This window comes from Lissotriton vulgaris, chromosome 6 (genome assembly GCF_964263255.1).
Source record: "Lissotriton vulgaris chromosome 6, aLisVul1.2, whole genome shotgun sequence".
Lineage (NCBI taxonomy): Eukaryota > Metazoa > Chordata > Amphibia > Caudata > Salamandridae > Lissotriton > Lissotriton vulgaris.
Window position 1 is genome coordinate 903,199,250 of NC_141694.1, and position 27,282 is coordinate 903,226,531.

A 27,282-nucleotide genomic window follows, 5' to 3' on the forward strand; every position below is an offset into this window, starting at 1 on the left:
AACGCTGGAGTAGTTTTCCTCTTTGTATGTGTGCTGCACAATGCCTCCCTGGCGCAGTGTGAGGCAATGCCACGACTTGCGCTGCTTTGCCAGCTTACACCACATCTACATGGCCATAAAAACACGCAGGGTGGCTTTCGCGGCCTTAAGATATTGCTTGCACTCTGCTCCTTCTGGCGGCACACAGGACTTGTAAATAAGCCCCCCAGTATTTAGAGAGGCGAATGTGGATTTGTATCCTACGCAATTACTGCATACACAACACAGCATAACATAACATGTAAGGTCATGTGCAGTGCATTAGGGCTTAAGAAGGTTTTGCTGCTGTTTTAACTGGCAGAATATTGGACTTTTTGGGTTGAGAAATATTACAGTAACTCACCTTTAAATTAAGCTTTGTTCTGAAATTTGTATGTTATGATGTAAATATGGGGCAGTCTTTCCACTTAGTGGGGAACTATAACACAGCTATACATTTTCAACTTATATTAGGGGTTTTGTAATTATATTTTAAGACAATTCATAATAACGCATCTCAATGAAAAACATACTAGAGGCTGACAATCATGTTTACTATATATGTGTTATACACACATTGCACAGACGATGATCATTAACTGGATGAGCTACTGAGGTAACCTCAAACAAACCTTCATCTGCAAACACTTTTAGTGATTGTCTAGGATACGCACAGTGCAGAATCTATGATTATTGCATGCTAAGAATGTACCTCCCAGGTAAGACCACAGACATGCTTGCATTTTACAGCAGCTTACCATATTTATTTCATACCTTTGGTACATACAGTGCACTGTATGCAGCCATGCATGCATCACTCTGATACAGTAAATGATGTCAGGGGAACATTTAGCTGTGAACCATGCCTCCTGTTTGTGTGCGGTACAAGGCAATGTTTTCAACTTTGTGTACCTTTCAAGTGTACAAGTTCAGAATATATTTTAAATAATTTAACATAACATTATTTACTATGGGATTTTGTTTCAATTCCCAGTCTCCATCATTTTTTATGGGAGGGTGTTGCAGCACCAGTGATTAGTCATATGTGTTGCTGCACTTACTCTTGTTTTTAACAGAAACTTAAACTCCGGTTTTTTGAATAGTTAACCTACTCAACAGTGTAAATAACTCAAATATTGTAAGTTACCTTTGTGAACAAAGAAATAAGGGCAGGATTTCGATGTCGTTCGAAAGGCCTCTGAATCAGACTTGGCTTTACCGGATCTGATTCGTAGCCCTTGTTTATGACCAAATCGTACACAGGTCCGAACGACCAAGTATTATGCAAAGATCATGTACGTGCCAACCGAATTGTTTCCGGGACACAAATATTGTCCGTACGACTCATTTGTAGCTGAATCGTGCCGCGCTAAGCTGCAAAATTCTGACCAAGCGAGTACGATGCACAATTCGGACAGCCACTTTGCCTCCATCTCAGCAAGACTAAACTGCTGTCGGAAGCGTACTTTGAGGGGCTGTAGCAGGCCCCCCTTCACCGATGGCCCTCCGAATCTGTCACGGGGGTGCCCCCATGGGTCCCCCAATTCAGGCATGACAAGTGAGACAGGCGCCACAAGGTGTACGCTTTTCCTCACCCACCACTTTTTGCTATAGGAGCCTGTGTACGCATCTGTACACAGGCTCCCATAGAGTTCAATGGGAGTCCGAGCGAACCGGGTCCGAAAGCATACGGCTGCATCGTACTTGCTCATTTGGACTCCCAGGTCACGTTTCGCTCAGAAAGACCTCCGGATCCGAGTCGTACAGAGGGCTTTCCTAGTGAGATCGGAATCTGGCCCTTAATGTCCACATTCAAAATGGTGATTCTTCATGTGAGTGCAGGTAAATGCTAACTAGAAATTCTTGAATTCTATGGAAAAATGGGTCATTAATCCTTATTCGTCTGGGTCCTTTTAAATATAACATCATGCAAACCACCCACATGGGACATTTTGATCATGCACTCTTTTAACTGAGATTCTGTGTAGCATCACCTCAGATCTGGAGCTATACTTATGGTTGAATATCAGTGCATCTTCCTTTACCCCTTGCAAAAGGTTACTGCTACATGCGGAGCACTATATTACCATGGAGCCATCAGAAAAAATATTCATAGAAACCACTAAATCCATTTTAATTCCAAGCTAGCATTGCTATTAAAAAATGTTAACACTGCAGTTTAAAATTGAGATGTGACAGGAGGGGCCAAGTGAGCCAAGGAAGACCACAAGTTCAAAAATTGCAATCCAAATAAAGAATAAAAGGGAATATACTGAACTGACTGAAAATAAAAAAACTATAATTGAATCTTATCTTGCGATATACAGATCTCTAAGTGTTGAACTCAGTGCTTGCGGCTTGATCTCAGTGGAGATCTAGCCATCTAATTCTTGTCTGAAAATATTAACTATTAAGTGTTCCAACAAAGGATTTATATTTACAAGAATGCTTTTTGCAACACAGTTGGTATGTCTCATCACTAAAGATTAAAAAACTGATTTTTGCTGCATAAGAAGTCAAATAATAACCCCAAAAGCAATTTGTAGACCAGCTGCTCTTGATCTTTGGCTGGATTTTCTTAACAGTGCCTTCCCTGGCACGATAACCAGAGCCATATATATAGGAAAATGTTATACATGCATGTGTGGGCATGTAGAGTCTTTTGTTGGATTTACCTTAGTAAAATTCAAATTAAAGACCTCCCTGTTTTCTACTTCACAAACAAACAGGAATTGAAAAACAAAGATATTTTAATATGAGCTATGGATAAAAACAGGATTGCTCTTGGGTTGCAGCCACACCTGTCATGTTATTTTTCATATCATGTGAAAGACAAGTTAACCACACTTGAGAGAAGTAAACAAGCACACCTACATGGAACTCTACATAATAAATATCTCAAATTCGTTATATATTTTGCATGGAATAAGTAGTCGAGGTTGAGAACTAAACTGCATCATTGTGACTAATATTATTTCTGTGATTTCACCGGTGTCATAAACAAAATCAATACCACACTAGGACCACCATGCATATCACAAAAGTAATGGAGAAGTTAATGAGATTTGATTAATCCATTTGTATCCTATCCATGCCCCATCCACTGATGACCTGACGATGTGGAAATAAGAACACTGAAATGTGCTATGTTTTCTTGAAATCGTAAAATGGAACTCAATGAAAATATGAATTATTTATAGACTCCCCCTCCCCTAGACAACAGAACAAAAAAAGGCGATACAAACCTTATCAGCAACAATCTCTTTTTCTTTCCTCCTCCTGTTCATATTGGGTTGTTATGTAATATTTTGTATTCAGCTTAATTGGACCATTTAATTGCATTTATTTAATTTATGCACACAAAACAAAGGAATAAAAATAGACATTACCTAATAGCTCCAGTCCTGTAAATGTCAGAATAGTTTGTTACTTGCACAATCTGGAACTTCAATCTGCCTTAGTTCTCTCCCTATTTTGAAATGTCATGAAAATATATACTTTGTTGGATTTTTGAATTTGCAACTTAGGCAACAAGATATAGCTATTGCAGTCAGGGATCTACAGGCCCTTAGATGATTGACCCATCTGAACAGCATAGCTGAATTATCTGGTTGTACAACCCCTCTTGTCTTTAATCTTTGTTGCCAGGGTGATGAGAAATTGTATCAACACGAACTGCTGCTTTCACTGCTATTCAGTGCTACAATGTGGCTATATGTCACCGGCCAGCACTTCATAGATATTTAAATACATTTGCAAGGCACTTGTTTGCAAAACGTTCATTATTGTTGATTTGAGTGATCTAAAAACATTGTGTGAAGCATGCATACCAAAATGTTTTCATATTTCCTACTGTTAGATGTAGCGCCCACTTTCTCAGTACTTTAATTTACAATTCGGAGGTTAATCTCTTGAGGGAAAAATAGGGTACCACAAACACTAATAACTTGTAACAAGAGAACTTAAAAACGTTGCTCTGCAGACAGGAAGGCATTATTTTTGCAGTGATATTAGACTTGTCAGTAGGGGATCAATATATCAATTATTCTTATAAAAGATAAACATGATCTGAGGCAGTATGAGCAATATTAAAGGCTTGGACACAAAAATACAGTTACTCCAACTCGTTAAATAAAAGTAAACTATTAAATGAAACGCCACATGGTCATGCTTTCACTTGTTCGGAAAATGCGCCTCTCTACTTGGAGCTGTATGTGGGCTTTGGAACACCATGGCAGCAAACATTACAGTGACCACCTCCTACTAGATCATTATGGACACTGATTCCAGTTAAAATCCTAATTCATTCTGGGTATTGTAGTAGTATTCTGATTCCACTGAACTGATGAGCCTAACACACTTGAAAACAATTAATTGTGTGTCAAATGTTCAGGGCTGGAGCCAGTGTCCACAATAACTTGGATTTTCACCTCATCGAAAGCGCAGGCCCACCCAGGTCCAATTTATTCACAGAGTTGATTTTTCTCATAAAGAACCCTTTTAAAATTCAAGAAACTTTTTAAATACATTGAATCTCCTTATCCCAAATTAAATTAAAAACAGAAAACATCCTGAGTAACTGCCATTTTGTAAATCACATTCTTACCATCACAAGAACGACCATCCGCGGAGACCACAAAGCCTTCTTCACAGATGCACTGGAAGGATCCCGCTGTATTTAGGCATTCCCCATTGGTAGAACAGAGTGGTGAAAGAGTGCATTCATCGATATCTGATAGATACAAAAAGAAAAATATGAACATTATATCCATATTCATAATAGCCAGTGCAACCCACCACACACTGCTGCGGTACTTGTACAAGTTCCTCACGTCGAAGGGATGCTTCAAGAGAAAAAGTAAACACTAGCGACCCACACTTATCCCACTATTAAAGAGTAAATACTGCATCCTGTTAAGGAAGTCCGTTCCTGATAAGGAGTCTGGAGAACTATACAGGCCAGCTCCACAGGTTGAACTCCCTGCAAGTGTGACCAGGATAAACAGCAACACCTAGTGTATTTTTTCACATTCTGCTTGTTTCTACAGGCTCAAAAGGGAATCAAGAATCATGGATATTAGTGATATTGTCATGTCACTCGCTTTGATTACCTCGGGAAGCCTGAAGAAAAGCTCTTCTCTCTTAGCCCTAAAGACAGTAACTTATGCAATTACGTGTTGATCTATCTCAAGTTTAAGCCACTATGTGGTCCTGATGTTCACCTACAGCTAGGTAAACCAATACAAGTGAGAAGCAGATGTGACTAATAAACCTAAGGCCAACGAATACCATGGTCACAAAACATTAGCCTCAAAGCAGTCAATAACACTACTTATGATTAAATAAGTGATAACGGACTAAAGATGGTTGAATCTGGTGGAAGAATTTTCCTGCTACAAATTCAATCAGAGATTTTCATTGTGGTAAAGTGCTTAGAGTTTAATAATATGACTAGTTTGCCACATACATCTTCCAAGAAAGCAGAAGAATACTAAATAAATTCTGTCTTAGAAAATAAGGGCACATTTCTTACCTAAGAATGATTGAAAATGAATTGCATTGGCATCAGCATTTCCATTGACAGAGTTTGAAGCAACATCGTAAATGATTAGCTTTCATGTGACAGAGCTATTAACACTAAGACTGTGTTCTTACTGCACCAACAATGCAGTTAATCTTGATATTAGGGTAGAACTTGTTTTAAGGATGAAGAAAATTAGACCAACAAAGTAACAGTTTCATCAGTGGATATGATTTGGACATCCAAATACTCAAAGTGAATATACATATGACTTGAGGCATGTTTCATCTCCTTGTAGTGTGCTCCTAGAATTAGAGATTGTGATATGAAAGGAGAGGGTAGAAGCAGGCTCAGCAATATAATTTCACCTCGAAGAGTGTAGTGAAGGCATTAAAAAGTCTCCCTGCAGAATGTATGGCCACTCCGTGGAAGGATATGTTATGTTCTGCTGTGGTATGTTCTGTTGTTCTCTTACATAATAGGGAGATTAATAACATACTAAATTTCACACCAAGGTAGTTCATTAACCTCTTCCGTGTGGCGCAATTCCCCCCCCCGGTGCTGAGCCCTAATTAAAACGGGTGTGGTCATGACGGAACGGTTCCGTCATAAGCACAGCTCGACCGATGCTCATGACGGAAGCGTTCCGTCATGAGCATAGAAGGGGTTAAAGAGAAAATATAAGGACTCTAGGGCCCTGATTATGAGTCTGGGGAGCAGAATAACTGCATGGCATCCAGCTCCATCTGATTCAGAGTTGGCTGGTGTTCGCACATCTGTTTTTCTCAGGTTTAGAACACGGGTCCTAAATTACCAGACAGTAATTTTGACGGAAAATATCATTAGGTTTTGGCGGCAACAGCCAAGCCTCTGTTCCCTGCAAGAATTTAGATTTCCCTTCCCTCTACTGCACCTCATGCTCTACCCTGAGGCAGAAACTTACATTTAACATCTGCTCAAAGCAGGTGGTAAATGCATGTGTTGAACCCCATTGAACTGTGAATTCAGTGTGTTTTTTTGGTTGATAAATTCTGTCCCACATGGCAATTTCATGTTCCACAGGACTTCCTTTGTAATTGTTCAGCAGTAGCATGGATTTCCTGCATGGTAACAGTATATTTGTGTACAAACTTTCCACCCCACCAGTTCGGTGTATCTCGACATCAGGGCTTAGGAAGAAACAATGAGGCCTTGAAGAAGGAATGTGGGGAATGGGTGGTAAGGGCAGCATAGAACGGCGGTGGAAGCACAAGAAGGCCTCATAAAGAAAGAGCATGGGAACAAACCCAGCAAACTAAGAAAAATAGCATGGAGCAGAAAAGGGAAACAGCACTTGGAGTTATATGATTTGTGGAATGCCTGGTTTCTAAACCATAAGTAAACAAAAAGAGAATACATTGAGTAACTACAGAAAAATGTACAGGAAATTTTGCTGGAGTGTGTTAGGCGCTCTATTCCAGTTCTTTCATAAAAGCAAGTTCTATCTTGATTATTCAGTTCTCGTTCTGCAAACTTTGTTTGAAGCTCATGGAATTCAGAGAGACACAAAGGCATGCAAGTACTAAAACCCTGATGGCAAGTCTGCTGAAAAGAGTAATTTGCGGGTAATTTAGGGGTCTAGTCACAATGCATTGCAGAGGTTTATGACTATATACCTAACTCACAGAAGTGTCAGGTCTAGCTGAGGTACGTTTATAATGTTCATACATTTCTAAGTGTCTCAAAGTTTTCCTAACACAACATTTTGAGAGTTTCAATACTGCAGGGAATCCACATGCACATGATTAGAGCAAGTGTATAGATAGAATTGTTAAGAAATTTCAAGTATAAATAATTCTACTTTTAACTTCATGTGGAAAACCTTTTTCCATGTGCAGCCTTCTCTTTCTTTACACGTGGATTTCCTGGGAATCTCCAGACACTTTCAGCACCACACAGTACTGGTTCATCCAGGTGCACATTTAGAAGCACAGACAAAAGCATAATCCATCCTCACAGGAAATGACACCATTGCATTTCCCATCATCTATCTGCCAAGGAAGTGATATCACTGGATGTCCTAATATTCATCTGCACAGGACGTGAAATCACTGGCTTCCTGACAAACTGTCTTTAGAAGATTAAGCCATGCAAGAGGAATTTATTTCTCAACATCCATCTTCACAGAAAGTGACACCACTGCATTTTGAATCATTCATCTACACAGGAAGCAACATTACTGGCTTTCCCATAATCCATCTGCACTGGGAGTGACATCAATGGTTTCCCGCCAAACCAGACATCACAGACCTCATCGCCTATCCGATGCTTGATGGCCTCTACATCACAGAAACATGGCTCACAAACGCATCTTTCCACAACATAGACATCCTTCTTCCCACAAGCCTTAGTATCAAATATGAGGACCATGCACATCAGAAAGGAGGCAGCCTTGCTGTTTTTCATAATTCCTCTTGGTCCTGCTTCCTAGGCAAACTAGTAACACTCAACTCCATGGATTTGCCGACAAGCCATATTCCACACTTGGCAACTCAGCCCACCATCTTCCATTTTATCTACAGGCCTCCCGGGCAAAGCAATCACTTAACTGATGAATTTGCAGATCCCGTCTTGGGGTTCCACAACATAGACATCCTTCTTCCCACAAGCCTTAGTATCAAATGTGTGGACCATGCACATCAGAAAGGAGGCAGCCTCGCTGTTTTCCATAATTCCTCTTGGTCCTGCTTCATAGGCAAACTAGTAACACTCAACTCCATGGATTTGCCGACATGCCATATTCCACACTTGGCAACTCAACCCACCATCTTACATTTTATCTACAGGCCTCCCGGGCAAAGCAATCACTTAATTGATGAATTTGCAAATCCCGTCTTGGGTGACTTCAAATCCCAGACAACACAAGCTCAAAAAAGAAGAGACACCTTTTTTCAACTTCATTGATACACCCAACATGGTATAGCATGTGACACAACCAACACACACCAAAGCCACATTCTCAACCTTGTCTTCTCAAGTTCTCCAACAGCACAATTAAAACCACCCATACCCTTAGATGGGACCACCCATTTTACCACCCCTAGCTCTGTGCTCAGCCTCCTACCAACAAACCTAGGTCAATAGAAAAGAGAAGACCAAACCTTCAGATTCCGGAAAGACTTTTTCATTGAAGTGATCTCTCACCCTATGAACTCCAAGTGCACCATCTGTCTAAACAACTTCAACACTTTTTTGGAAACTTACATGAACACTGCCACCCCAATTATAAAAGACCTTCTTGACAATAAATTATCCATCCCAGACAGGAAACAAAAAGGGAAGAAAAATTGAACTCCAGTGGACTTCTTAATACTGGCGTTCTTCCATGCAACATGCAAACAGCTCATCACATCGGCCAAAGCAAACTACAATACTAACACCAGCCAGTAATCGACCAACGGAAGCAGAACTTTGATCAAGACAATTAGGCACTGCATCAATTCCCTGCCGGACCCACCTATTCCTCACTCCACAGAAAAGAGCAATGGGACCAACCCCTTCTTCAGTGACAAAATACAGAAGATTCAATTGCACATCGTCAACACCAAGTCTGCTTCATATCTTACACCCATCCCTTTCTCTAGAACACCCTAATGATCAGCCTTCAAAGCCCTATCTCTTCCAGATAACGCTGAAGTACTCAACACCCAAAAAGTCACTCCTTATGAAGATGATAACTTGCAATCATCCTTTATCAAAGCTCTCTAAGAGTAGGCTCTTTTACCTCTACTTATCATGGTCAATGCCTACCTCACTCAAGGCATCTTCCCAGAAGATAGGCCTGATCCATCCCTTCCTGAAGCAACCTTCACTAGACTCTGATGACTTTGCAAACTACTGGCCCATCACTCAGCTACCTTTCTTCATCAAGATTATTGAAAAAGCAGCCTATGTTAAACTCCAAGATCACATCAATGCCAACCATCTATGCACAACTACCTGTCTGGCTTCAGATCCCGCTGCAGCACAGATACTGCAACTTATACATTAAAGACAATGTTTGCACATTTTACAGACCTGGATGTCCAGCACCTAGCTGAAGCTCAACACAACCAAGAGAGAATTAATGTTGTTTACCAAGAAAAATAAACAAGATACAGGAAAATCACCTCTTTAAAGAAAACTACATTATAATGTATTAAGCAGCTGAACCTCAGCTTCCTCTCTTACGTCTGGTTCACTGTATGCTTGTCTTTGACCATGTACAGCACTCCCCAGCCTTTTTGCTGTGCTTGTGCTATGAAAATACCTCATATATACATGCATACATAAATACAAAAAAGACAACAAAACCTTTGGGTTGTGTCATAGCATTTGCAATATATTTTCATTGCTCTGTGAAACTGCTGTCTAAATGCTTACTAACATATCTGTTAGGGCCTGGTTGTGAGTTGCACAGTACTGTCAGGATGATAAATCTGCATGCAAAATGTAAAGTACCATGTACTAACAACGCACTAGGACCATACAAATATGAGTCACATCTCATGGAATGAGGAAATACAAAGTGGATCTGGACATACTGGCTGTTAAGCCACACAGAATTCCCATATTTGTGGGATTTTCCTCATACACTTACTACCTGCTTTTGGTAGGTGGCAAATATGTGAACAGGTCTCTATGTGGAATGAGGCTGGAGAAAGGATGTTGTGGGGAGTTGGGGAGGAAAGGGGCAGGGGCATTAAATGCTCCTCCTGCCCGAACATAAATGGGGGTAGCTTGGCTGCTGCTGTAGTCAAAGCCTCATGCAATTTTACCAGGCAGAATTACTGCCTGGTGAAATTGGGTCTGGTGGTCAAGCACCCAGGAACACTAGGTGCAGGATCACCATTCTACTTATGATTGTTAGTGATAGAGCGAGCTTTAGAAAATATTTTATTCAAGCTTGTGATGTCATGCTCTCATAATTTGAATTAATATATTAATAAGTGTTTGCATGATTTGTTTGATTAATCCAACCTAGATTAAGTTTGCACCACACATGAACACGCGGGAAACTAATTAAATGTGCTCTTGTTGCACTTGCAAGTCTGTTTTTGTAACACATTATTAATATTGTCCTGTTTGTTATGTCTGTCCTATTGTCTTTGTCACTATTAATATGCAGCTGATCATTCATGGCATGTGCTTATTTTTATGTGCTTACATGTAAGTCTTGTCTTATGTTGTGTTTGTCTGTCTGTGTATTATTTAATCATCTTTTTACTCTTTCAGAAACATAAAGCTGGATTACATGAAGAATGGTAGTTATTATATGTGTTGCTTTATTTGTTTGCTTTTGCTAGTTGTCATTTATTAATGGGTTAATTACTAGCAGGGAAAGGGTGGGTAACAGAAGGATTTGTTTTAGCTGAATTAATTATTCTTTTGTGTTTGTTTAAATAATAGTTTTCTGGAAAGTGACGCAGGCTGAAAGTGGCGCAGGGTCGCAAGCAAAAAGTGGCGCAGAAAAATTGACGCCTTCTAAAAGAGGCCTACTGATGCTAAGCCACAGGAGAAAGTTATTTTGAAAAAAAAAAAGATGACAAGCCTACAAACTTTTATTTTGAAAGCTTCAAAAATGAACTGCTAAAGTCAACTCTGTGGAGTGGGTTTGGATGTGCCACGAAAGCTCAGAACGGTCAGCCTCAAGGCTAAAAGGAAGAGACGTGACAAGATTTCCTATTGCTTGAACATTTTTGCTACAAATTGTAGCGGACTATGGAACTATTGCCAGGATTCTGTGCATGAACAATGACTTTGTGTAAAGCCTGGTCTCGTGGTGGAAGATGTCACAGTTTACTGTGGCGTGAGGTGATTCAGCCAATGGAGAGCCAGAATTCAGCTGCTGGAATGTGAAATTAGTTAGTTTAGCTGTAGTTTTAGGGTATAAGAATTAGCACAAGGAGCAGATTTTTTGGCTAGGCTTACGCTCCTGATTCCAGAAGGACGTGTTCTGCTGTCCGATGATTACACGTAAGAAATGTAACTTTTAAAGACTTTGTTTTCAGGCGATGAGGGTAGAGTCAGTGAGATAGTTAGGTTTTGGAAATGCTCTTCCTTTTCACTTATTTCTGCTAATGAATAATATTATCTCTTTATTAAATGCTGAATAAAACTTATATGACTTTTTCTAATGCTTGCTTAATAAAGTTCCAAACCTAAGTTTTTCTAAATATGTTTTAATAAACTTTTTAAAATGACAAGCTGGTCTTGTTTATTGTAGATAGTTTATTATGAATGTCTTAAACAAACATATAGTATCCATTCACCTCACTCTCTATGTTTATGGGCCTGGTATTGATTGGTAAGTGTAAGTGTGATAGTGGATTATGACATCATTTATAAAGAATTTTAGTTTTTAGGCTCCATCATTAGAAAAGTGGATTCTTAGCTGGGGAGGATGGTAGTCCACCACAAGTAATAATGACAATATTCTTGCTGGGTCCAGTAAAGGTTTCTGTAATTGAAACCACCTGGCAGCGCTACTCGACGGGAACACCCTGGGCTGCCGGGTGCAGCTGCGTCCATCTCAAGCGGCCCAACTTCACCGTACAGGATCTGGACTGGGGAGCGCCCCCAGAGAGGGCACTTGCTGCACCACTGAACATTGCTATACTGCTGGAACGGGTAAGACTGAGACCGGGTATTTGGGGCCCTGGTGGACTTGCTGCTATCAGTGCTGAGCCACCATAGACACTTTTGACTAAGTTCCTAAAAGGTCAGAAGGGAGAACTCTTGAGTATGGCCTAATAGTTTGCATTCCCTGATGTGGTCACTAGTAAATGGGGAATAACCATGAAGGGGAGGGTGAGACAGAGAGTCCCCTGACAACCACTAGTGCAATGACCTCATGGAGTATGTGTTATTGCATTACAATGTTGCATCTCTTTTCATGTATAGAATTAGAAATAAAATACAACTTTTTCTTATAAAAGCAAGTTTTTGACTGGACATTGATTTATTGTGTGTACTGTTTGCATTTTGAATTTTTGAATTATGAGTCGTGTTCGCTGACCTGTATCAGTCAAGGGAGCCTTGACTGCTCAACCACAGCTGCCACTGAGAATTAAGTGCAGAAGGGATACTCGACTCAGTTGAGCTGGATCCATAGTATGGTGTTCCCTGGGAGATCAGGAGTAAAAGGCCTCAACCACCATGGTTGAGCTCAGTAGCCCATGCATGCTCGTGACCCTCTTAAAGGAGTTCTGACATTTTCCAAATTGGTTCTTGCTGTTACCACTTTTAGCTATACTGACTTCACAATGAAAATCTTTGCTTCAAGTGATCTGATTGCAGTGTTCAAGGCCTCTCATATCCTGCAACATTTTCAAAGTAGCTGGTCTCCCTAAAGAGCAGCCTATGTCAACCAATATTGCAAACTTTATGTGGGAGCACCTGCTTCACCAAAATAAATCAAACCTCAGATTGAAGATCCCAGCTTCCCCTAATATCTGCTCCTTAAATGAGACCTTCTCAGCGGTGTCTCTTGCACCTGGTACTGCAAAAGCATCTAGTCTTGCTCATAAATTGGAGCACACCATCACTCCTAATCAGTCTTAGAGCTGGTATCGACTGCAAGGATTTAGTGCAAATGGCGAAATTATTGAATTTTCCTGAAAAAACATTTAACTTTTGGCCACAAATGCCAGAATTTCATCCATGTGAGCACTATTGCACATCAAAAATTCTGCAAACATCTATAAAATACATACTATTCTTGAGTTCCTGACTTCTTTTGTTCTGAAATTATCTTCTTAAAATGCCACCTCTTTACTGTAACTACCCCAAATCATTGTTTCACATTTGCTACTGCCTTTGACATACCGATCCATATCTGTTCTAATTAGACTTCCGTGCTCCCATACACTGTTAACAGAGAGTGACATACTTTCTTTCAAGCATTGGAAAAGGAGCCTTATCAATTACTTATTGATAATAAAACTTCTAGACAAAAAGGGCCATTTGAAAGGGTAAATAATAATATTACATATCGAACCATAATAATTAGAATTGTATATGTATAGGCATTCTATTCTGGAGAACACTGAGGCCCTCATTACGACTTTACTGCGAAGATACCAAAGGATCCAAATTAAATTTACCAGCTGGTATCACAACTACAAAGCCTGATCAGTTTTCCCCCAAAATGAAGCAACACATGCTCACATTAACGAATGCTATTAGAAAGACCTTTATTGTGGATGTCCGCAGATCAGCAGTGTTGAATGCATGTTACTTTATTTAATCAAATTCTATGTAAAGATGGCTGCTCTGATTGCACATGCATCCGCAGGGGCCATCTTTGAATGGGATTCGTTCATAAAAAAACAAAAGCCTTTAAAGATGCCCACTGTGCGAGCATGCACATGTGCACAGGCAAAGCCATCATGAAATGGTCAAGAACATTTTAAGGTGGTCACCCACTCCTAGAATGGCAGCCAGTCAAAAACCTGCAATGTTTCTGAGGGTGTGGTGTAGCAAGAGGATGTTGGGACTATGGGAAATTTAAGACGATGAACAAATAGGAGTATAAAAAGAGAGGGGCAAATGGCAGACCAGAGAAAGAGAGACAAAATAGTCTCTTACATACACTGAAATGCATGAGCTGACATCAGCAGTAGAAGGATAAAGGAAACAAACACTCTGAGAAATAAATGCTCCTGGGCAGGACGAACACAAGAACCGAGAGCAAAGCTATTGAATTAGGAGCAACGAAGTGAGACAGACAACAAAGCCATCCAACAATCATAAGAAAATGGCTGACCCACATCCCGCTCTATGTATATGTAACATTTTGGAAACAATAGGTCTCCAATAGAGAAATATTGCTGTCTGTGGCCGAGACCTAAAGAAAAAATAGAACCATATGCGCAAGACCAATTTGCAGCACATATGCTCAGCATATGCTGAATTCCTTAAAGATAATTTGGTTGCAAATCTGGGCCAAACATCAAAGCATAGGAACATTTTACTTGAGAAGTTATGTAAACGGTCCTGAATTGCACTCTATGCTCTGAAATCTAGTTGCTCCTTTCCCCAAGAAGAATGTTGCTGGAAATAAAGGTAACAGTCCACTATGAGAGCCAGTAATGTTTGGTTCTCAACAGAAAGAATAACTTGGCAATGGAAAACATGAGGTGGCAATTTAAATTCTGCTACCAATTTGAGTCTGCCATGACCACTTACATATCTATTTGAGGTCACTCAATCAATGTACATTTTCCTGTCTATATTATCCATATTATGAATTTGTTTCTGTCTCAATTGCATTCACTGCAGATATTACAATCAGATGCTTAAATCGCCCTGCAAACCCCCACTCGTTTGCCCTAACCTATATATTTTTTTCAAAGATGTTTTCTAACTAGTGGAGACGACTCGTCCATTTTATTCACATACTGGGTCTTTCAAAGGCGCATGTGGTCATTTATCTTTGTCTGGGTTCTCTTCTGAGAGTTAATATTATGGAGCATTCAAGAGTCTCATTTTCTGTTTTAAACACATTTATGGTTTTATCTACGACTTTTAACTTTCTTACTATTAACGTAAAAAATGCATTTTTTTGCTCCTCAGAAATGTTTCAATATCTTTCAAAAACGAAGATGCACGGGCCCACATTTTCAAAAACATCTTAAAGAGCATTTAAATGCAGTAAATACAAATGGGTAGTGGATTGTTGGTCCTTCTGTGATTCCTTTATCGGACAGTGGGATATCTGTATATTAATTGATTTGTAGGGTGTGCAGAACAAATGTAAAGGTTTCACTAAAAACTCAAATGATAGAAAAAAACTCCTGGCATTTGTCAGGTATCCTTCCAGAGAAGTAACCATACACTGTTTGGTTGGTGGCTCCTACAGACGTCTGCTCTTGGGGATGAGTGAAAGTGAGGGGTGGGAGCAGCAGACTGGTCAAAGATGAACGTTGATAGCTATGTTCTCGGTAAAGGGAGCTTCGTGTTGCACAGAGCTGCAGCCCGTTGACGACACGCCTACACGGAAGCTAGCCTGAACTCGTCAAGCAGGGATATGCCCTTAAGAGATCTGGGGGCATATTACCAAGCAATAGCGATAATTATCGCTATTGCTTGGTTAGAGACAAAAATTTACCGCTGAGCTGCGATGATTTTTACCGCAAATAAACCTTGGTATTACCAAGGTTTATCGCAAATGCGATAAAAATCGCAGCAATGCATGAATATCGCTGAAAAGTCCGCGATATTCATGCATTACCGAGCTAATGCTCTTAGCCATGTTATCCACCTCCTATTGGATAACATGGCTAAGAACTGCTCAGGGCAGGTGTTAGCTTTTGGAGATATTTGCGCTTAGCGCGAATATCTCCAAAAGTTGGTAATAGGAGATAGCGATGTTAGCGACTGTTTTCAGTCGCTAACATCTTAGCACGCCCACTTTGCATGTCATTAGTGATAAATATCACTGACATGCAAAGTGTGGCCCAAGATGGTCGCTATCTCCTACTAGCTGTCTCTAACTGGTGTTAGCGACAGCTAGGTAATAGGGAGATAATTTTATCTCCGCTTTCTTGGCTTTTAAAGCCAAAAAAGCGGAGATAAACCCCCTTGATAATATGCCCCCTAGAGACCCAAAAACAAACCCACATCCACTCGCACTCCTGACCTCCTCACACGCACATGAGCAGCACAGATGCTTGGCCTCGCAGGACCTGGGCTGCAGCAATAATTCTTGTTAGGAGATCAAAGTTCACTCCTGAACATTTTCCGTTGGTTATCCTGGTCTCACCTGCCACCACCAAGGGCCCCATGTACTGTGGCTGAAGGAAGATGGGCGAGACAGCTGAGGAAGATGAGGAAACCAATTCATCTCCAGCTCAATATATTGTCTGATGTCAGCTTGTTGAAAAATAATCTAACAGGGTTAAACAATGTCACCAGCATAGCTAAATGCTTCTGGCCACACAGGAGACATACGTACGGCTCACTGTCTTCAGAGCAAGAGCAAAGTATTATTAATTGAAACTGCCCCTTTTTAAATGTAGCAACCAAGCTTACCACCCTATTTTGTTAGAAAATGTTTTCACTTTGAGGAACTTTTAAGCTCAATTAATATGTAGAAACAATGGATGTTGGATTCCTGCGTACCTAGAATCTGGGCATCTTACACTGTTTGCAGCAAACAAAGATGTATTTAAAAACTGCCATAAGGCCTTCATCTCGAAAAATATACAGAAAATATCTGTTTTTGTTATTCAAGAGTACTTATCTCATTACTGGTCCATGGCAGTATTTTGGATTTACTTGAGCCACTCAATCACTAGACTTAAAAAAACATAAAATAATGCCTTTTGAACCATTCTAGAGAGATGGGTGGTGCAGAATCCTGTGAGGGTCTTTCAAGAGCACCGGGCTCACGGTACGATCGCCGGTGGCAACTCAGCCCAGCCTCATGGGCTATGGGCAATATCTCAATTAATCTCCTGGACAGCCCCCGTGCCTTGAAACCCTTAAGGAGTTGGTATGTTTGTGCTTTACACAAAGCAACTATTTTATTATTCTGCTGCACTCAGCAACTGAAGGTGGCCTAGTAAATCCTCTTAGGTACCAATTACAAACTGGGTGATGGCCAGATACTGTTCCACCTAATTATAACTGGGATAGTCCCCCCGCGCCTGGATTTTAGGGCTGCTCGTACACTGGGCCTGTATTTTCCAGCCAGAAAATCTGACCAGGTCGCAGGCCGGACCTGACCCGAAGGCAGCCCTTTTCCATGCTACTATAGCACGGGGATCACAGAATGCTCCCCGCTGCCTCCTACCAGCCTCCCCAGATCCCTGATGTCCTTCCCACACAGTACCCCTTCTAACCCAATTAACAACTGCTTAGAGCAGGTGCTAAATGACGGTGTTAATCCCACAAAAAAGGGCATACCATGCAGAATGTGACCTGGGAAGAATGGATCTGTGTGATTATTCCACAGTCTGTGGTAATTAATTCATATTAGCCGGAGTAAGGTAAGGGAATACTAGGTTGGAAGGAAAATGCTACTTACCAGTATGTATCTGTTCTTGGCATGTAGAGCTGCAGAGTTACACACTGTGCATAGATGGCCACCTAGTGTTGGGCCGGAATGTTTGCAGTTTGTTTTTGTTGTAGAAAAGTATTTGGAAGTCACGGGACAGGTGACTCCTCCTTTGGATCATACTGCGTATGGGCATCGGCTCCATCCCCAAGATTGCTTTTCGCCATTAGGGAAGTGATGGAGCAGTGCAAGAAGTAGTGATGTCCATTTGATTTGTATCTAATTAAGATAATACTGGAACAGATAAAGTCAGCCGGGGAGGCGGGTGGGTGTGTGCAACTCTGCAGCTCTACATGCCAAGAACAGATGCATACTGGTAAGTAGCATTTTCCGTTCGAGGCATATGAGCTACAGATTACACACTGTGCATCGATTGTATAGCAGTACCCACCTTTAGCGGCGACTACCCAAATCTGTTGCAGTTGTTTGAAACAGGATTTTTAGTACAGCCTGGCCCACAGTTACTTGTTGTTTAGTTGCACATCTACACAATAGTGTTTTGTGAATGGGTGTGGTGTAGACCATGTAGCTGCTTTGCATATATCATCTAGGGGAATGTTCCCTAAGAATGACATTGAAGCCCCTATTTTCCTTGTAGAATGGGCTTTTGGAGGAATTGTTAACGCATGTTTGGCTTTCTGGTAACATATTTGTATGCATTTGACAATCCACCTAGCTATCCCAGATTTTGATATGGGGTTACCTTTATGTGGTGGTGAAAAATACAAAAAAAGTTGTTTAGTTTTACGAAAAGTTTGTGTTCCTTCGATGTAGTACAGTAATGCTCTTTTGACATCTAAGGTGTGTAGAGCTCTTTCTGCGACTGTTTTGGCTGCAAAAAAATACAGGCAGCTCAACAGATTGATTTAGATGGAATGGTGAAACGACTTTTGGAAGGAATTTAGGATTAGTACGTAGAACCACTTTGTTAAGATGCATTTGCAGAAAGGGTTCTTGAATGGTAAATGCTTGTAGTTCACTAACTCTTCTGAGAGAAGTAATAGCCACTAGGAAAGCTACTTTCCAAGTTAGGAATTGCAATTCACATTTATGTAATGGTTCAAAGGGATGTTCCATTAACCGTTTGAGAACAACGTTTAAGTTCCATACTGGTGCAGGTGGCGTTCTGGGAGGGATTATTCTTTTGAGTTCTTCCATGAAAGCCTTTATAGCTGGTACTCTAAAAAGAGATAGATGTTGTCTATTCTGTAAGTATGCTGCAATGGCAGCAAGGAGTAGTCTGATAGACGTGTAAGCTAAATTACACTTTTGAAGGTGTAGTAGGTATCCTATGATGTGTTGAATAGACACATCTAAAGGATTTATGTGGTTGTTTTGACAGTATCTCACAAACCGTTTCCACTTAGCAGCATAACATGCTCTAGTAGTGGGACGTCTAGCTTCTTTGATAACATTCATACATTCTGGAGCAAGGTTGAGGTAACCAAACTCTATGACTTCAGGAGCCAGATCGCTATGTTGAGTTGAGCTGGGTTTGGGTGTCTGATCTCTCCATGGTTCTGTGTTAATAGGCGTGGAGATAGGCTTAATTTCTGGTGTGGCACCACAGATAGTTGCAGCAGCGTGGTGTACCATGTTTGTCTGGGCCAAGTTGGAGCAACTAGAATGAGTGTTAGGGAATGTTGCTGTAGTTTGCGTACCACTAACGGAAGTAGTGGGAGAGGAGTAAAAGCGTACGGTAATTTTCCTGACCAGTTCATCCATATCGCATTGCCTTTGGACAGCGGGTGTGGATATCTGGCGGCGAAGTTTGGGCATTTTGCACTTTCATGGGTGGCGAAGAGGTCTATCAGAGGTTGTCCCCACATTTGAAAGAACGGTTGAAGAACTTGCGGATGAAGTTCCCACTCGTGAATCTGCTGTATTTGTCGACTTAGCAGATCTGCCATGGTGTTTTGTACTCCTGGAAGGTGTTGGGCTAAGAGGAAGATCTTTAGTGGCATAGCCCATCTCCATATCTGCTGTGCTAACTGAGAGAGCTGCAGAGAGTGTGTTCCCCCTTGTTTGTTTATGTAGTACATGGCTGCTATATTGTCTGTGCGGACTAAGACAGCTTTGCCTGATACTTGTTTTTTAAATCCTTTTAGGGCTAGAAAAACAGCTGGTAACTCCAAGTGGTTGATGTGGAGTAACTTTTGTTGCGGTGTCCACCTGCCTTGCATGGTGTGATGCAGTAGGTGAGCTCCCCAGCCGGAGAGCGACGCGTCCGCTGTCATGATTATTTGAGGAACTGGCTCTAGAAACGGTCGGCCCTTTGAAAGGTTTTTGGTGTTCCACCATTGCAGAGAGCAATGAGCCCGACTGTCTACCAACACTAGGTCTATTAATTGACCATGAGCCTGGTTCCATTAGCGTGCTAGGCATTCTTGAAGTGGATGCATTTGCAGTCTTGCGTGAGGTACTATAAATATGCAAGATGCCATCATTCCTATGAGCTGCATGAACACTCGAGCTGGAAGCGAGTGTTGTAGTTCAATCTTGTTAGGAGAGTTTGTACACTTGTTATCCTGGCTGGAGAGGGATAGGCTAGTGTTAGTTGGGTGTTTATTGTAGCGCCGAGATATTGCTGTATGTGTGAAGGTTGCAGATGTGACTTGGTGTGATTTACTGTGAATACCAAGTCGTGGAGCAGTTGAATTGTAGCGTGAGTGTGTTGTACACACTGGCTGTATGAGCTGGTTTTTATGAGCCAGTCGTCTAGGTATGGGAAGACGTGAATATACTGTCTTCTTAAGTGTGCTGCAACCACTGCTAGGCATTTGGTAAACACCCTTGGTGCTGTTTAGACTCCGAATGGGAGCACTTTGAACTGGTAGTGCTGCCCGTCCAGCACAAATCTGAGATAATTTCTGTGCGCTGTGTGAATAGGAATGTGAAAGTAGGCGTCCTTGAGATCTAGAGTGACAAGGAAGTTGTTTTGTAACAGGAGCGGAAGGACTTGTTGGAGTGTGACCATATGAAAATGATCCGACTGTATGTAAATGTTTAGAGGTCTGAGGTCTAGGATAGGTCTTAGAGATCCGTCCTTGTTTGGGACTAAGAAATATAGGGAGTATACTCCTTTGTTTTGCTGATGCATTGGGACTATTTCTATTGCATTTTGTGCAGGAGGGATAGGACTTCCTACCTGAGCAGTGAAAAATGTTCCTGTGACATTGGATGGTATATTTGGGGGGGTGGATGTTAGTAGTAGACAGTAACCTGATTGAATTATTTGACGCACCCACCTGTCTGATGTGATGTTTTCCCAGGCTGGTAAGTATTGTTGTAGTCTTCCCCCAACAGGATTGAAATGGGGTGGGGGAAGGGGAGGGGAGTTATTGGGCAGGGGTAGAGGCAGAGCGGGAGCTGTTGTTTTTACCTCTGCCTTTATTGTTATTACCTCTGTAACCACCCCTTTGGTAGCCCCTACTATAGGTGGATTGTGTGGGGGCTTTGTACGAGGTAGAAGGTGTGTCTGAAGAGTATCCCCTGGTGGTGCCTCTGTAAGATGAGCAGAGAAATGAACATCTGGAAGCCTGCAACTGCAGGGCTCCCATATATTTGGCTGTATCTGTATCCTTTTTCATCTTTTCAAGGGATACATCTACATTGGGTCTGAATAAGTGTTGCTCATCGAAGGGTTGGTTAAGTATAGCACTTTGGACTTCAGGTTTGAACCCTGATATGCGTAGCCAGGCATGTCTAAGCAACAAAACACTGGTGTTAACTGCTCTGGAAGCAGTGTCTGCTGCATCAAGTGCACAACAAATGGAGGTGTTTGTAATATTTTTCCCTTCTTGGATGAGCTCATTTGCTCTATCTTTGTACTCATCAGAGAGGTGCTGCATTAATGATTCAAATTCGTCATAATTAGCCCTGTCATATCTTGCCAATAATGCTTGTGTATTGGCAATACGCCACATGTTTGCTCCTTGAGACGCAGTTCTTTTCCCTGATGCGTCAAGGAGCTTAGACTCTTTATCTGGTGGGCGAGCTTCACCTGATGTTTGTGAATTTGCTCTTTTGTGTGCATTGGATGAGGAGCCGGTGCAGGTGTATCCAGTGGTCGTTTTTTGGAACTTAGAATTGATCGGCCAGTGATTGGATCTTTAACCAGAGTCTTTTGTGCAGGGTAAATAAGTCCTCTGCAGGAGGCCGATCTTTTGGTGCAGAGGGAGGTTTCGGCACCAAAGTAGCTTCTTTCGGTTTTTGGGCAATGTCTTTAACAGGAGAAGCAGGAGTCTTTTTCGGCTCCGATGGTTTTTTCGGCTCCGATGATTTTCTCGGTTCCGGTGCATTTTTCGAATCTGATGTTTTTTTCGGTTCCGGTGGTCTTTTTGAATCCGAAGCATGGTTGCTTGGTTCCAACCTGGGTTTCGGTGCCGAGGGACTAGCGGTATGCTTCAGCGCCAATTGTTTCGATCCCGGCGTGGTAGGTGATGTTGTCTTTTTCGGTGCCGGTAGGTGTGCGCTGGCATCGTGGGGAGGCCGACTCGAGCCTGAGTCGCCGGAAGGCTTAGCTAGCTTCTTAGCTGGGCCCAAAGGTGGGCAGCAGAAGCAGTGTCTCGGTGTGCACCCGAGCCCGAGGGCGAGGGTGTGACCGGAGCCTTCTTTAGATGTGTCGAGGGAGGGTCGCCGTCGACGGTCTTACTTATCACCCACTGTGCTGGAGTGATGTCCTCGACTTCGGAATCTTCTGCCTCGGAGTTGCTGTCGGCGTCATGTTGTTCTGGGACGTCGACGCCCTCTGCGAAGATGTCGTCTGGAATTGTAGCTGAAGATCGAGCCATTGTTCTCCTAGCTCTTCGGTCCCGGATCGTCTTCTTGGAGCGGAAGGAGGCACAAGTGGAACAGTCTCTGGTCTCGTGCTCCGGGGAGAGGCAAAGGTTACACACCTCATGAAGGTCGTTGTGGGGAAACTTCGACCCACATTGAGGACACTTTTTAAATGGCGTCCTTTCCATGAGCTGGAGTCGAGGCCTAGTTAGGCCCGAAGGCCGTCGCCGACGACTGGAATCGAAATGTTCAAAGTTGAAGAGTATCGTCGGCTGGAAATGCGTTCGAAACTAAATTCTGAAAGCTGGTGAGGATTGCGCGTCGGAGGAAATCGGTTCCAACACGGAGCGCTGGAAACACATCCGAGCCCGGTGGCGGAAAAAAAACTATCTGGGGATGGAGCCGATGTCCATGCACAGTATGGTCCACTGAAGGAGTCACCTGTCCCGTGACTTCCAAAGACTTTTCTACAACAAAAACAAACTGCAAACATCCGGGCCGAACACTAGGTGGCCATCTATGCACAGTGTGTAATCTGCAGCTCATATGCCTGGAACATATTGTTTCTGGCTACACATGAAATCTTAATCCCTCTAAAGCATAACTGGGGCCGAAAAGCTCTTAAAACCGAGCTACAATTATTTAGAAAAAACTAATTTTAAAGTAGATAATTGTATAGCGAATAAAGGGGTGACAACTCTGAATTGTACCTAATTGTACTCATGAGGGACAATACGTTTTTCCCCAACGCAGGGGCATATTTACAAGCCTCTATTGCCACCACAACGTCACTTTTAATGGCGTTGTAGTGGCGATAGGGTCTTCGCCTTATTTACAAGGCAGCGTTAGGCCACTTGGCATAGCTTAACACTGCCTTGTAAAAAAGGTGCTCTTTCACTCTGTCCTTAGCGTGAAAGGGGAGGGCCGTGGGTGTTGCGTTGGGCGTTCCACCGCAACACCCATCGATTTTGACACTGCCCCCTATTTACAAGGGTTGCGTAAATAGGAGGCAGTGCAATATTAATACCAGGGAAAACCTGGTCTTAAACAGGCAAAACGAGGAGAAATGCTTCATTTCTCTTCATTTTTGCTGTTTCCATATGTGCTGCGTTGTGCAACACACATAGAAACAGCAAATTACCATTGATTGTTTTTATGCAGGAAGGTCTCCCTTCCTGCACAAAAACAATTAAAAAAAATTACGTTTTGCAACTTCTATGTGTGCAGCACACATAAAAGTTACAAAATACCAATTAAAGATTGCACATAAACAAAATTCCCATCAACGCAGACACCTTGCACTATGGTGCAACGGTGCCCGCGTTAGCACTAGGCTGTTAAGTTTAGCGCCAGCGCGGGGGGAAACACAGGGCTGCACCATATTCTTGTAAATATGGTGAAGACCTGTGCTTCTGAAGTGGCAGCGTTAACCCAAAGAGTCTAATACGGTGCTCCACCACTTCATTGTTAATATGACCCGCAATGTTTTACTGTAGTTGAAAGTGAATAATAATTTCCTAAACTCAGCATGGCCACTGGAACAACAGTGTGTATGAAAAGTATGTTTGGTGTCAGTTTGCTCTGTTCTTTAATTTTACAAGCCAAAAATAGAACAAGGCCAATTTACAAAAAACCACTAAACAAATCTAGAATAACACTGTGAAAGGATGTCCGTGATCATTTCCCAACTGTTTGGAAATGGCAAAGATATCTAACTGTACTGATTAAAGAGGAACATCAGGAAAGTGTACAGAACAATTCTCTGCACTAAGAAGTAAAACGAATGCACAGGCGAACCATTATGCTAACAAGCAATGGCAATGCCAATAGGTCTGGAGGATTTAACTGAATGTTGCATCGTAATGTGAAACAAAGCGTGCGGAAACAAAAAACTGTAGAATAATATTGGTATAGGTTAAAAGGCCAGATGGCAGTTGCACTGTCCAGACAGGCATATAAATCCATGTAGGTTAGTGACTGCCCACCTCTGAGCTGTTTGGCTGCCAGAGAAAGAAACATCATAAATCATCTAGTTATCTGAGGCACTTTTACAGCATTCCAATGTCATTTGTGTGCCCCTGAAAAAGGCTATTCAGACAAAAAAGTGAGTTAAAAATGCTGAGTCACACATCTATTGAGTTTTCAATATTGTGATACACAAATATTGTGATGCAGGAATATCGTTTAATTTTTTTTAGATTTTCAAGGGTAAATAATATTGATGTCAACAAAATCTATTTTGTTAATATTGTTTACAAAAAAATAGTTTACACAATATAGTTCTATTATTATCTTTAAGCATTTCAGTATATATTTTAGCTATATATGTTATACATTGTTTATATAAATTGCTGTTTATATTTGTAAATATTGTTTGTACATTTTAGTTAATTTTACATTTAATTTAATTGTTAAAGGTAATTTTTAGTGTTGTAGCTGGTTGTTGGGTTTAGAGGGGTAAAGGGTAGGAAGTTAATTGATTATAATTATTTAACAATCAATTTTAATTCATATTAATTATTTAATTGATAATTAATTATGTAAATTGTGTAATTAATGTATTTATTATATTATATTTAGGTGTGGGTTGTGGGGTTTGTAGAGGTAAAGGGTGTGAAGTTAATTAAATATAATTATTTTGTAATTATTTAATTGATAATTAATTATGTAAATTGTGTAATTCATATATTTTTTAAGTTATATCTCAAGTGCGGGTCATTGGGTTTGTAAGGGTAAAGGATTGGTAGGTAATTATGAACAGTTAATTCATGATAAATTATGTATTTATTATTAATTGTTTAACTGATAATTAATTTATGTAAATTGTGTCATTATTATAATTTTGAAGACACATTTTATGTGCGAGTAGTTGGTTTTTAGGGGTACAGGTTTGAAAGTTAATTCAGAAATTATTTATTGATAATTAATTATTAATTTAGTGGCTGTTATATTTGTGGAAATATAGTGTGGCACTTTAAATAAATTATTAATATTTGTTTTAAATGAAAACAGTTATTAACAATTGTAATTATGTAATTTTTTACATTTTTGTGAACATTTTGACATAAAAAATTTATATTTAGAATTGTATATTTTTGTTATTTAATAGAGTTGTTAAAATATGATATTTCTTTGAAGTGAACTACTTTCTCTACTGTTGCACGGACTGGCGTGGGAATAGTCAATTTTACCCCTTTGGTGTCCAATTCTTTCCCTACTGTTGGCCGGATTGAAGCTGGAATAGTACATTTTATCCCTCTCTGTAGTCCAACACTTTCCCTACTCTTGCATAGATTGGAGGGGGAATAGTACATTTTACCCCTCCTGATTCCAACGCTTTCCCTACTGTTGCACAACTGGAGTAGGGACAGAACATTTTGCCCCTCCTGAGTCCAACGCTTTCCCTACTGTCGGACACACTGGAGTGGGAATAATAAATGTTACCCCTTTTGAGTCCGGCGCATTCCCTACTATTCCACACACTGGAGTGGGAATAGTAAATTTAGCCCCTCCTGATGCCAACATTTTCCCTACTGTTGCACCAACTGGAGTGGGAATAGTACATTTTACTCCTCCTTAGTCCAAAGCTTTCATTACTGTTGCATGGAATAGAGCAGGAATGGTATATTTATTATTCCTAGAGTTTAATAGTGTTGTTAATATTGTTTAAATATATATTATTATAGTGAATTTGTGTATTTAATGTTATATTTTTTATATATATATAAATTGATGTACTTTTAAAGATATTTTTTAGTAAAAACGTATTTCTGTTTTCTTTTTATGTATAAATACATTGGCAATATTTTTTTAAAATCACATTTATTTGTTACATTATATATATAAAAATGTTACATTAGTATATTTTAAAAAAATACAAATTATGATGAAAATTATAATCAATATTTTTATAATAGTTTTACATTATATATGTGCACATAAAATGCACACATACATATGTGTGCATCTGTTTAAACAAATATATATATTTAAATATTATTTAAACATATTTAATTAAATTATCATGTTATATGTTAAAATATTTAAGGTTTACTATTTTTAACTATATTTATTAAAAAATGATATTTTTTTGTCTATTTTTTTTAATATTAGTTTAAAACAATATTTTTGCCCAATATTTTGGTACTTTCCTTTATATGTGTAGGAAACTATATTTTTGTGATTGATATTTTGACACAATATTTCTATGGCATAATATTTCTGGTTTTGGCATTATGTCAGTGAACCCCTCAAAGTTCAACCTCAGGCAAATGGATACATTTACAAAATGATCACAGCTGGTGGAGGGCAAGCACTTTTTTGCAGAAGCACACAACTTCTGCTCAATCAAAACATAAGCCGGAGCCCCTCTCTAGTGGTACTCACATATTAGTTTGGCGACAGCTCAGCTGTCAAGCCAGAACATAAAATGTGCTACTGCCCATAACATATAGTAATTGCTGTGGCCTAATTTCATGAAACAAATGGAGCCCGCGTCCCCATGTGAGATGTGCGTCTAGACTCCTTTTTGGATCTCTGATTCCTCATCAAAGAGTAAAATAACTTGCAAAAGACAAAAAATGGATGGAGGAGAATACTTTTTGAGCTAATATGTACACTTTTTACCAGAACATTGCCAAGTATATTAATAAAGAAATAATTTTACAAGGGATGTATACTTTTTGTATTCAAGTCTAAATGAGATGGTTGAATTTGAATGTTTTTCATACGATTATTTTCTGAGGTGCTTTGCAAAGCTCGCACAAAGCGCTGAAAAGCGATTTGTCCACTTAATTGTCAGGAGGTAAATTTAAATTTATGGCACTTACGCAGTGGTTAATGCTTGATTTAGGTAAAAGTTAAAGTATGTCACCATATTTCATGC

General features: G+C 40.4%; 1 protein-coding gene across 1 annotated transcript in view; it reads right to left on the reverse strand.

Annotated features, from left to right (window-relative positions):
* LTBP1 (latent transforming growth factor beta binding protein 1) overlaps nucleotides 1-27,282 on the reverse strand; it is a 1,129,437-nt gene that overhangs the window by 125,838 nt on the left and 976,317 nt on the right. The window contains exon 24 of the mRNA XM_086926894.1: nucleotides 4,625-4,750. Coding sequence (XP_086783020.1) covers nucleotides 4,625-4,750 — 126 coding nt within the window. The remainder of the gene's footprint in view (nucleotides 1-4,624; nucleotides 4,751-27,282) is intronic.